The 12,996-nt window shown below is 39.7% G+C and overlaps 1 protein-coding gene across 7 annotated transcripts in view; it reads right to left on the bottom strand.

The window, feature by feature from the left end:
• The window catches only part of spop (speckle type BTB/POZ protein), a 108,179-nt gene that overhangs the window by 21,726 nt on the left and 73,457 nt on the right, over positions 1–12,996 (bottom strand). For all 7 annotated transcript variants that reach the window (XM_026164226.1, XM_026164227.1, XM_026164225.1 and 4 more), the window contains one exon: positions 11,163–11,290. In XM_026164226.1, coding sequence (XP_026020011.1) covers positions 11,163–11,290 — 128 coding nt within the window. The remainder of the gene's footprint in view (positions 1–11,162; positions 11,291–12,996) is intronic.

The following is a 12,996-nucleotide window of genomic DNA, read 5'->3' as shown; positions in this document are numbered from 1 at the left end:
AAAACCTAATGAACATAATGGGAAAAACAAATTCTGTCCATCTCTGCAGGCAGAAGCAAAGTCTGACAGTAAATGGTTCAGAAATGGTTGCCAGGTTGGCAACGAGCCGCTGCCAAAATGGTAGCCTTATTTTAATTGTTTGGAATTGGAACAATTATGTCCATATTTCGAAAATAAAACCTGATACCAAGATCGTCTGAAAGCAATTTACATAACACAGATGTTATTTTTTAATCGTCTGTATGTGTGCAACACACACATACAGAGGAAATGTTACCATTGTGCCTTATTAATTATGCAAATTAAAAATATCAGTGTGAGGCTGAATGCATTTGAAATCACACATTTGCAAGTTTTGGGTCATTTGCCGCCACTGAGGGGGAAAAAAGGAAGATAACAGTTCCACATTTGAAAAACTGCATTAAATTAAACCAGAAACTGATTTACTGCATGTTTTCCATCCTTCTCTATTTATTAGATCAGTGTTGCTCCCAATCAGTCTGTCTTTTAGTATCAGTACAATGATACACTTTATTTTTCTTTAAGTATAAAGTCAGTTCTGTTGAGTGTTATTTATTGTTTTATTCAATCGTTTCACTGTTTTATTGCACACCTCACTTTTGCCTTTATATGTGATAGTGTGATGTAATGCAGCTCTAGCACACTCATTTGCCTTGACAAAGATTATACACTGAAAGCACTGAATAGACATGAAAAGTGCTTCCTACAGTGGCAACCACACCATACTAAATGGCTGACAGTGATCCAAATGTGGCTGCCTGGGGCCACTAAAAACCTACTATTGATCTCTCTGGAGGTAACTACAGAAGCATTAACAAATTAAATCAGACAAACATCTTTTACAGCATTACCCACATTATATCACTGCTGTGTTTCAAATCAAACACACTGCTAGTCTGAGGATTCACTACTAGTTGTGTTTCTACTGCTTCAGTGGAACAAATGTGTTTAAATAAATCATTACAAATGTATTACGAGTTAGTTCAAGGAAAAGCACAGCCACACTTCAGAATTTCATTTATCTGTTATTTACATTTTTAATGGAAATTTGATTGCAATTGAACCTGAATCAAATGTCAGGGGAAAATATTGCATTTTATAATAGATTTTTAAGACGCAACAACAAGGTGAGTGCATGCTATCTGAGGAATAAATCTAATAACAAAGTGCATGCAATTCCACTATTTTTCGATAAACAACATAAATACACACTCATGATGTACACCTACTCATTTCATCGACAAACTCTCAAAAGATCTGTGATCTTTGAAATTGTCATTTCAACCCTTAAACACAAAAATTCATCACCATCTTTTTATAATGTACAACTTGCTCTCCACTCTCTAGCCAGCTAGAGTAAACAGGCTTGATGTCACAGACGCGCTCTGCAGCTCTCTTACTCATTCCCTGCATCTACTTTTAGATTTTATTGCTCACAAAAATCAAAAAAACAAAGCGCAATGACAGGATGTTGGAGTTTGGAGACAGTCTAATACACGGGTCTGAGTTAGTGGCCCTCTGGCAGCTGCAACAGGTGACACAACTGATTAAACCGGAGAATAATAGAGGAATCTGATTTAGTCCTGACACCATTAAACAAACATAGCCCTAAATCCCAGAGCTATTAAACAAAAGTCAGAAATAAACACTGTTCACAGGAAGGCGACAGCTAAAACCGCCACCTTCTTTAATTAAAGGCTATTCACTTCCTCCCAGCTGATCATTGTTTTTTAACCTCCTTATTCCACCCATAAGGATTTAATGGAAGCTCTTATATTTCCAGTGTTTGCTCGGTCTTCCCTTTGGTGAACAAAGAGTAATTAATTTTATTTCTGTTTTGTTTGCAGAAAACTTAGGAAAAAAAAAAGAACCAACCACTAAATACTGGATGACTAGTCTGAGCAGCTATAGACACGAGCCCCAATCAGACAAAGAACACTGCTGCATAACAACAAAAACACCACTATAGCGGTTTTTGATATAGCTTGTGTTTACTCCTACTATGCAAGACCATAGTGCTATAAGATTGTTAGCAGTAGAAACCACACTTTCGTTAAAGGTGACCTATTATGTCATTTATTATTCTTGGAGATACGATACTAGAGCAGCTTTAAACGATTCACAGTTTAAAATATACCTTATCTATTTTATACCAACTCCTGCTGCAGCCAGTCAGTTCATCTTCTGTCTGAAATAGGCCATTTCATTTCCTTCCCCACCCTCCCTTTATGATACCTTTCTTCTGAACCAGCTGCCCCTCACAAACAAAAGATTTCAACAGCGTATGAGTGGGGCTTTGTGCGGAAAAGTCATGTTAGAGATATCTCCTCTCACTGACACTGTACATAGCTAAGAAAAGACAGTCAGACAGTGTTTGGAGCTTTTAGCTAACAGGGATCACATGCACATAAAGTAGATTAAACAAAGATTCAAATATTGAGGTTAATGTGTATGTTAACACGTATATTAATATCTTTAATATTAGTTTACACACTCACCGACCACTTAATTAAATACACCTGTTCAACTGCTAATTAACACAAATATCTAATCAGTCATTCACATTGTAGTAACTCAATGCATTTAAGGCTGCACACCTGGTCAAGACAACAAGCTATAGTTCAAACAAAGCAAAAAAAAAAAAAAAAAAAAAAAAAAAAAATGGGGAAGAAAGGTGAGCTCAGTGGCTCTGAATGTGGCAAGTTTCTTGGTGCCACACTGGCTAGTCTGAGTTTTTCAGAAATTGCTGATCTACTGAGATTTTCTTTCCAACCAGCTCTAGAGTTTACAAAGACTGATCCAAAGAGGTGAAAATACCCAGTTCTCAGGGTGAAAATGCTGGAGTATAGGCAGACTGTTTGGAGCTGAAACGAAGGCAATAGTAACTCAAATACCCACCAAAGCTGAGGATCTCTGAATGCACAACGCGTCAACCCTTAAAGCAGATTGTCTACGGCAGCAGAAGACCTTAGAGCAGACAACTGAGGCTAAAATTGGCACAGGCTCAGCAAAACTGGACAATCAAAGAGAGGAACATTTCTGCTTTTATATGGTTAGAATTTGGCAAAAAAAAAAAACCAAAACAAAACATGCAAGCATAAATCCATTCTGCCGTGTATCAATGGTTCATGCTGGGGGTAGTGTTGTATGGGTGTGGGGGATATTTTGTTTGGGCCCTTTAGTGTCAACTGAGGATCATGATAGTGCTGACTATGTGCATCCCCTTTCATTAAAGTGCATGCGTCTTCTGGTGGTTACTTTCAAATTACCTCTATAGTTAATAAATATCAATCTAAGACCACACTTTCAGGATGTGGTAGAACAGCACATTGCATCATGCCATCATGTCAATATGGACCAAACTCTCTGAGAAAGTTTCCAGCAAGTTGTTGTCTCTATGCCAAGAAGAACTAAACCAATTATGATGGCAAAAGAATCCAAACAAGTACAAGCCTAATACAGTGGCTACTGAGGGGGCATAAAAAAATAAAACCCACACACACAGACTACCCAACAGTCCACTGAAAGCTCAGGGCATATTTCCATCAACAACATGATAACAAAATATCAATATATTTGGACATTTCTGAGTTTATTTCTAAATGTTACAAAAATATACTGAACACTCATTATCACATTTACTAAAGGAAATGTGGGAAAATGAGGAAAACTACTTTGCCAGGTGTAGCACGAAATGAGAATGCTGTTGCTAATTGCATAATGGGAAAAGCTGGATTATTGATAGCAGTTTTAATTCAAGGTAAGAATAATTAGTTTTTGGCCAAACACAACAGTAGCTCTTCTTTTCCAATTCCGACCAACAGCACACTACAAAGTTAAGCCAAGAAAGTTAAAGTTTTCACAAAATATTAACTATAGGTATCCATCCTGGTCTTACAGTGGTCACTTCACTGGCTGTGTGCAGGGATCCAGCTGTGTGAATTTCTGAGACTCTGCTCATAGACATACCTACTGCCCTGCCACTGACATGGTGGTATTTTGGTGAATCTACACAGACAGAGGCATATTTCATGCATGGTTTGAAGTCAAGCTGTTGAACGAGTATCATGGCTCAGGTCCTGATTCACAGCCAAGTATGCTGAGCCAAGCCAACTTTGTTCTTACACATACAGGCACACACAGACAGACACACACTCAGACGCAGTTCCTCTACACACATGCACGCACAGACAGACACACACATATAATCAACACACGCTCAGTAACACCACTAGCTGCGAGCATGAGCCTCTGCTTTCAGTCTATGAGAACCAGCCATTTGGGTCTCCTTTTAAGTAGCTTTGTTTTCTCTGCTGGAAGATCACAGACACCAAAGTGATAGCTTTGAGACTCTGATGCCCGATCTAAGAAGCTTGAAGGAAATGTTTGGACAAAGAAAATAAATAAACAGGCAAAAGTTGCCTGTTTGTTCAATTTTCTGCAGTCTTTACTCTGGGAGAAGCAAAGTGCTTTTGATGGGAAATGAAAGAATATTTGTGCTGTTGGTGCGAAAGCACTGCAAAGATAGTATCTATTAAAGGATCCACTGTGGCTCAAGTCACATTGTGAGACAGAGGGGGGTCAAGCTTGCACTCTGTTTGCTTTGTTGTTTCACCTTCAATCAGCAGTTTTACATATCCGTCTTTGATTAAATCCAAATTTACACCATTTAGCTACTACAAAACACAGAACTACACAAATATATTTCACCTCATTTCCCTTTTGCCTAACAAAAACCAAATCTCTCTGTGCATCCTTTCTCCCACGCCCCTTCTTCCTTGTGTCTCCCACCGCTGCCTCTTCCCTGAACCAAGTGCTGCTCATGTGTGTGAGTGTGTGCATGCCCGTCTTGTTCAGTGTGCAGGGAGAGAGCAGCTGGAGCATCTGCAGTCGTCTCCTCTGACAGCAGCACAGCATATGGCAGGGCCCTGTGAAGGATGGGTGCTGTCACCCGGCAAAGTGCTTACCCACCGATGGGAGAGGCGAACCGCGCTAACACCATGAGGAAGAGGAGGAAACAGCTGAACATCAGCACCCCACTCATTTATTCTCCCACCCTAGGAGAGGTGTACTGGAGGAGCCTTGAAGAAAGGGCTTTTACTCTAGCTATGGCCAAAGTCACAAAATATTAATATACTGTAAATCGCATCAAAAATAGTTATTCTGCAGGAGTTAAAGTTTCAAGAGAAAAAAAAGAAAAAGAACAGACAACCAGGTAACACATGCAAGTGCTGAGCTTCATGAACTCATTACAGTTTTATGACTCACACAGAAGTGCATGAAATTTTGTGCAAAGTTGCATGTATAGTTTTGTAAATGATGATAATAATAATTATTATCATTACAATAACAGTATTATTATACTATTATGCTACTACTATTACTACTACTAGACACTTAACCTTTAGATTTTAAAAATTATTTCAGCCTAGGTCTTTCCTGCTTCTAAGCCTCTGCCCTTTTGCTTGAGTATCTTTCCCATTAATGTTGCTTTTGTGGCTTTAAGTCTCAAAAGTTAAAAGTTTGAGCATAAATCTGAAGAAACTTGTTCATTGGACATGTAGTAACAAACTAGATAAAATGGTTCATTTCTGCATGGGAAGAAAATCTTCTTTTCGTAGCTTTTCATGCTAGCACTGGCTATGAGAAATCATACGCAGGTCATTATATTTCTATTTGTAAGTCATTAGTTGCTCTCTGGACTTTTTTCCTTTTCATTTTGGCTTTGTAATAAAATATAAACCTTTTCCATCAGGTTGCACCACAAGGAGAGCTGAGTGCTCAGTCAATCCAGTCAGAACATTTATCAAAGCTGATGATTCATTTTTAGTGTCTCAATCATTCAGGAACACCAAGATTCTCCGATTCTGGCCTCATCGGAGCCCAGTCTGACTGTGACTGCTTTTGTTTTCTTCCTAACGTGGAAATACTGAGCACAGAAACAAGGTTTTGATGATGCTTTGTTTTCTAGGCATTCCTGTTGTTTTTCTGCCTCTGTCGCCATCTTCCAGTTCTCTGGATCCAACAATGTGACCAAGTGTCAAGCTTAATCAAACTTTAATCCTGTTAATGATCCATGAATTTTGTTCTGCCCATTGTATTTAGATAAGTCTCCTCAGCATATAGTAAAGACTGATACACTGACCACAGCAACAGTCAAACTCTAGCATGCAAGTAGACTGCTGTGCGCACACAAACCTGTCATTCCTTGAACCTTCACAATAGAGGTTAAATATACAAAGTCACATGACCACAGTAATTAGAAGTACATGAAGTTGAAATAAACTGAAATTGTCATTTTGAACATGTCTAGTAAACATCTTAGGTGGCCATGAATAAATGTATCCAATTATGGAATGCTCTACCCAACATGCAACACATGAGCCATCTTCACCGCTAGCTTGAAGACCACGGCAGCCAGAACTGTACTATCATATTATGAAGGGTGTTTTGGGTTTTCATTTGGAAAAACTGTTCCAATTTTCAAAAACTGTGGTTATAGCCTGTTTTACTAATTTAATTTTCCTCTTCTGGATCAAACAGTGTGGTTTGGCTATGCTCTTCCTCAACTCCTTTTCACTTCTTATCTCTCTGCAGCTTTCTTCTATGCTATATTTACTAAGCAGCCCACATTTATGATTTAGAATCTTCTTATAATTAAAACCACCTCCATACATATTCTGTTTCAGTTTGAACTACGTCACTCCACTGCTGATAAAGAAGCTCTAACTTATTAAACAAACCTTGCTTTTTCTCTTTTCTCTGTGGCACTTTCCAGTGATGTTTACAGAACCTGAAAAAATGTCCCCATCTGAAAACTTCATCTCCAGCTTAGCGGTTAATTTCTGTCTAAATCAGACAGCCGCCAAATATGAAGTAGTTCTCAAGTTTACGAGTGTTTGGTGCTTGAATGGGAAGTAAAATCAATGCCAATCCAGGTTTTATCAACAGTCATTTTCCCTCTGCATACTCCCCAGTGAATTGAAGTGATTGTTGCAGGGGCAAAATACAAACCCTGATTGTGGATGGGGAAAAAAAGGAATCAACAGGTTCCAGTTTGGTTCTCACACCTGAATCCTGTTTTTCACACGTTTTCCTTTCTAAAATTATATTTGTCTTTTTAAGATTTGACATTTTGACCACAATGTTAGCAATAAAGAAATTTGTGTGTGTACAACAAAAAAAGGCCAAAAATATCTCTATCCAAGGTTAAGACCGAGAAAATGTAGTTTCTGCATGGTGGAAACAGATGCTGTTGTGGTTCATCCTGGCACCATTTCAGGAAGCTGGTATAAGCTAACAAATCTGAATTTGTTAATCTTGACACGACAAAACTCCACTTTTCTGCTTCAGAAAGAGTTAACCTAAATTCTGAGCTGGTTACTGAGTTAACAGACTCTGAACTTAACCTGCTTGCTGGCAGGTTTTCTACAACAAACTGAGTTTGACTACTCTCCTCCTGCGGTACCTGAACCAACTGATTGTGGTTTCGATTCCTCATTCATAAAGTCGCTGTCAAAGCTCGATGCAGAGCAAATCAACTGCAGAAGTTTTTATTTTCACAAACTTGAAAATCCCAGTACTTAACATAAGTGCTAATCAGTAAGATGCTAATTTAAGGATGAAGTCAACTATTACGTCAGATTTTACATTTTAACACTTATTGAAACCTATTAAACATTTACTTAATATTTAAAAAATGTTATTTATATAATTTTATAACTGCCTGAGGTTGGATGCACCCCAGAGTTTATTTCTATCTGGATAACTAATGTCACGGGTCAATTAGTAAACTGTCTTATCTGTTTCTGTTTTTTCCACTTGCATTTTGTCCCCGGCAGGTTGAAATTTGAAACAGGGATTCCAGCTTCTATTGAAAATTCAAGTTGTGACCAGTATTAAAAGAATTATTGTTTTTGTATCAAACTTTTATTCTGTCTATGTTTATGGTAGAGCTATACAAGCTAAGTCTCATGCACACTCTTTTGGTCCGATGGATTAAAATGGAGGTCAGATGATGGCTTTCTTTCTCTGCTTAACTCAGGAAAAAAAATACTCAGAGCTGTCGAAACTTACTCTGACCCACCATACTGGAGCAGGACACTCAGAGTTGCTGAACTTTGAGTTTAAAAATAAACTCAGAGTTTGTTGAATACACTTCCTGGAATAAGGCCCTGAAGCCACAGCACACAGGACAGGAGGAGAAATAAACCATATCTGTGCAGCAACGTTAGTTCTGTGACTCTAGTTCTTATGGAGTAAAAGGGGACCACTGTGCCTCTGCTTTTCAGTGGCCAATTTACAATGACTGACAGGTACGTTTCACTACAAACTTTCCAAAACAACCTCTTCTTTCCCCTTTAGTCAATCAAAACAGACTTTCTGATTAACTCTTACATTGTCAGTCAACACGACTCTTCCAGCAGGCAAATAACGGCAGCCCAAAGTTGTTGGGTTTCTTTTTTTGAGGAGCCACTGGTCCTCCCGAGTGAGTCTGGCATTACTCTAAAATTTCTCTTAAGCATCTGCATTACCTGTAGCATGAACAATAGGATAAGCAGTGGTTTGACCTTAGAGCTAGAGGTTACCTGTGTTGCTGACAGGGGAGGAGAAGGTCAGTTACAGAGAGAGAGGGTTTAACCTCCCTTACCTCAGCATCGCATTAAAGGAGGAGGAAGCAAAATGAAGGTAAAAAAAAACAAAAAAAAAACAACTCCAAATCCAATCTTGGCCTTTTGTTTTTGTCCTTTATCGTCTTTATTTTTCCATCTTCATCTGTTCTTTACCCCTGCGGCTTGATGCCACCCATTGTGCCCACATTCGCAAGAAGGCTTTTCCTTCAGTCTCTTCTCTCTGTGCCTTCTTCCCCTCCTTTTTATCTCCCCCTGTCCCTCATGCTCTCTTTTGACAGCCAACGCAGCACCTTTAATGGGAGCCATCTCCTCATTAAATACCTGCAAGGTGTCTGCAGTGGTTTGGCAGGGATAGAAAGACAAAAAGAGATGGAGACAAAGGAAGAGACAGAGAGAAAACACATCAGCTATTGTTTAGGCACTTTCTGACATGACACATAGACAGACATAGACAGATTTCACTGTGTTAAATTTGAATTACTAATGTCTCTGGAGGCAACTGAACCGAACAGAAAGACCAGGGGGTCAGGAGGAGCGGCTGAGTCAGTTCCCCCCCTCCAACCTTAATCTGGCTTCTTTTCATAGCCTTTTTTCCTCTGACACTCTACTAGAAATACTAAAAGAGGAAGAATTAAGGGAGGGAAAAGAGGAAGGAAGTAAAAGTAGAAGCTCAGCAGACGGGTGAGGCAAGGGATACGAAGCAGAGGTGAAGGTAGAATGAGGAGAAAAAAGTAAGAAACTGTGATGCTCCAAGTGGGAGGCAGCAAGACATGAAAGGAAAAGGGAAAGGAGGAGGAGGAGATTGGGTCTGAATGAGAGATAAGATGGAGGGGAAAAAGAGGAAGGAGAAGAGATGAGAGAAGAGAGAAGAGGGAGCGGGCTGGGCTCTGGGGCGATGGGGCTCTCTCAGATGCAGGATGGGACCATCTGGACAAAAGTGGAGCCAGGTCTCTGACAGTAAACACTGGGCATCACTTTCACATGGAAAAAGACCAGGAAAAGAGATTCAAACACCCGTCCACACTTTCTTACCACCATCAACCCACTATGCTCCACCCAGTAGCTAACTCTGCCAACCATTCTTCACACATGTTGGTGAAAAATACTGCCACTCCCCTCAATATTGGCAATTTCATCACTACCACACAAAACACCCCACTTCCAGACTGCCTTTTTTCTCGAATAACACTCCTTTGCAGTATTTCTTTCTTTCAGAATTGATTCTAAAAAAACACTGCTGCCTGTCTATATATCACATCTGACTTTCTCTGAGAAAATAAACTCTGTGTGCCCCTCAGGTCACTTAAGGCCATTCCTCCAAATGTTTCTAGAGTTTAAAAAAATGGTTGCTGTTATGCTGATGAAAACTTCCAATGTCTCCATCTTCCATTTATCTAATTTTCATATATAGCACTTTTTCTCTCTAAAATGTGCTATATAAATTTCCGCCGTCCTGCTTGTTCATCAGCGGAGCTGGCTAATTACAGCAGCAACAGATATTTACAGGGGAGGAAGTGGCCACTGAGGACTTGAACCAGCAACCCCATCTCTTTCCTTTCAGGAGAGTGGATGAAACCACACACACACACACACACACACACACACACAATATGTATACGATATCACGCACACACACTCAATTCTACCCCCTCCCTCATGGCTCTGGAGAAGCACAACTGCCCCTCCTACCCCTCTGTCGATAAGCCCGGTTTGGAAACACTTTAAACAGACTTGCACGCTGCACCGCTACAAAAAGGGAAAACTTCAAGACATGCTCCCCTCCATACCCGCAGGGTTAATTAGAATTGTTTTAAACAGCCACTGCCATGCTTTTTAAACATTTATGGGGTGCATGCATTACAAGTAAGGCATTAACATATCCGGAAAGTTTAACCTCTTCTCTGCTCCCTGGCTCCATTACGAGTAGCAGAGGGGAACGAGAGAGAGGACAGTTGACCTCTGCTGCCCCCTGTGTTACAGCTGAAAAACAACAAGGGAATTTTCAATGAGGAGCAGCAGCCAGATTTGGATCAGAGGAATCGGAGCCAAGCCACCATGCAGGATGAATGACAATCAGCTTGTATGTTAGTGATGAAAGAGAGAAACCCAGAGAGTATGTAGTACCAATAAAAACATACATTATTAACTAAGAGGGACATAGAATAAGTAGTAGTGACAAAAAAACAACTCAGTGAAATAGGAGTTGTGATCACTTGTGGGCAAAACCACCAAAACACAGGAAATGTAGGTATTTCAGCAAAATTGAATAATTATAGGTTGGACTTAATAAAAATGATATATTCTGGGTTAATCCAAATAGCTCAACTAATAGAAACACAGCTCAGAATATGATGTCAATGTTGAAATATCCCATTTCATGAACAATCATTTTGATAAGGATTTTCATTTTTGGAGGTGCAGCCTGTACTGTGAATGCTTAAAAATGAAGACACAGTGAAATTAGTTCAACAAACAACATGAGTTTTAATGAACAGTTCCACCTCTTACCTCACAGAAAAGAGTTAGTTTGTCATCAGGCAGCAGACCGTTGGCCTCATCCAACAGGAAGTCCCTCCTTATGAACTTCTTGAAACCCCAGTCCTTCCCCTGGACAAAGCGATACGCCCTCTGGCTCTCTGGAAAAGAAGACACACGGACAAACAAGGAGAAACAAGATTACTTGAAGACTTTCACAACGTGATTAAGCTCTGCGTGTGTGAATGTGTGTGCGAAAGAGAAAGTTTGTTATGAGTCATGGCCATAAGCAGCGGAGAAACAATGGCAAAAGAGGCTGGATGCATGAAGTAATGCCTGCAGGGAGCTTTTAACACTTCAGAAGAAAACAGAATCTCTCTCTCTCCCCCGTTTCACTCTCTCTATCCTCTCGCTGCCACATAAAGACTAGTGGTAAACATGAGACAGAACTGCTGTGCCTCTTTGGCCAAGAAGTGAGAAATTGCAGGGATCAAAGCAGTCCAATTATCATGTGTTTATGGAGTGCCAATTATCTCTAACAGTGGCAGGAAGGATTCTGTAACACTCAGTTGCACTACAAAGACACAGGAAAGGTGGTAGAGTTCTTGTGTGTACAACAGGCACACTGTGGAGGCGGTCACAGCTATCTACAGTCACCTAACAGTCACAAATACTCACATACAAGGTCAAAACATTAATGGCTTTGAACTGCGGCAGCTACAGAGATCACAGCAAATTAAAGCTAATTGCAGATAGAATAAGGCCAGCCGCTAACACATAAATTTTGCAAGTAACTGAAGCTCTGTTGGAAGAATAAGACACCATTCTTTGGAGAAATTACATCATTCACCATTTTGCTAATGAGAAGAAAATGCTTCCTTGAGCACTGTTCTGGGATTACTGAGCTTAAGCGACAGACCCTTTTTGTGCATGGAGCCATCACTGTCCATTCCTGTAAGCGCAGATATAACTATATGACATGATACGGTACGGTAATAAATTAAGGTTTTATAGCTGTTTTTTTGCGCGCCTGTAAAGGATTAGATGACGCTACAGGAAAAAGCTCCACAAGCTACAATGAGAGTCAATAGAAATCAGTTTATTTGCCAAGTCCTTGTCATTTCTTCCCCATTAAGATCTTTCCAAGGATGCTCTGTAAGACACAATAAAAATGTAATCATCCATGCTTGAATTGTGCTGGCACTAAGCAGAAACAAGAAGAAAATTTAGTAAGGACACACGGATAAACAAATTGGCAAATTACCAGATGAAATTGTGCAATGCTTGGTCATACTGACAAGAGTATAAAAGCAACGTGTCCCCAGTCTCATTATAGTATATTAGAGCCACGCAGTTTTTGGGCAGTAGCAGTGAGAATTATTTCTTTTAATAAATCATAAACTTTTTTTACGTCTTCTATTAATATTTGTTATGACAACCCATTTTGCCTTCAAATTGCCAGCAATTCTCCTGGGTACACTTGTGCATAATTTTTCAAGATAATTGGCATATAGTTTGTTCAAAGTATCTTCTGTGCATTCAGATTGTTTCAGTGACTTCTTCCTCTTCATGTAACCCAGACTCACTCCACAATACTGAGATGAAGGCTTGGTGGAGTCTCTGTGGAGACTATTACAGGAATCCTTTTCTTTTTTCGTGTCACTGAAGATAGTTCTTTATGACTCTGGCTACGGAGATGTACTTGTTATCATGCAACAGAACGAACACAGGACAGCCAGAACGCTCCCTGATGGTATTGGATGAAATACCACCAGGTATTGCAAAGTGCAAGAGTGTTTTACATGAACCTAAATAGACACATAGATTGTATAATCCCCCAAATTGCTTTGATAGATGTTAGTTTTGC

Source organism: Astatotilapia calliptera, chromosome 4 (genome assembly GCF_900246225.1).
Source record: "Astatotilapia calliptera chromosome 4, fAstCal1.2, whole genome shotgun sequence".
Classification (NCBI taxonomy): Eukaryota; Metazoa; Chordata; class Actinopteri; order Cichliformes; family Cichlidae; genus Astatotilapia; species Astatotilapia calliptera.
Note: the sequence above shows the minus strand (reverse complement) of the source record. Positions and strands in the feature narration are given on the sequence as shown.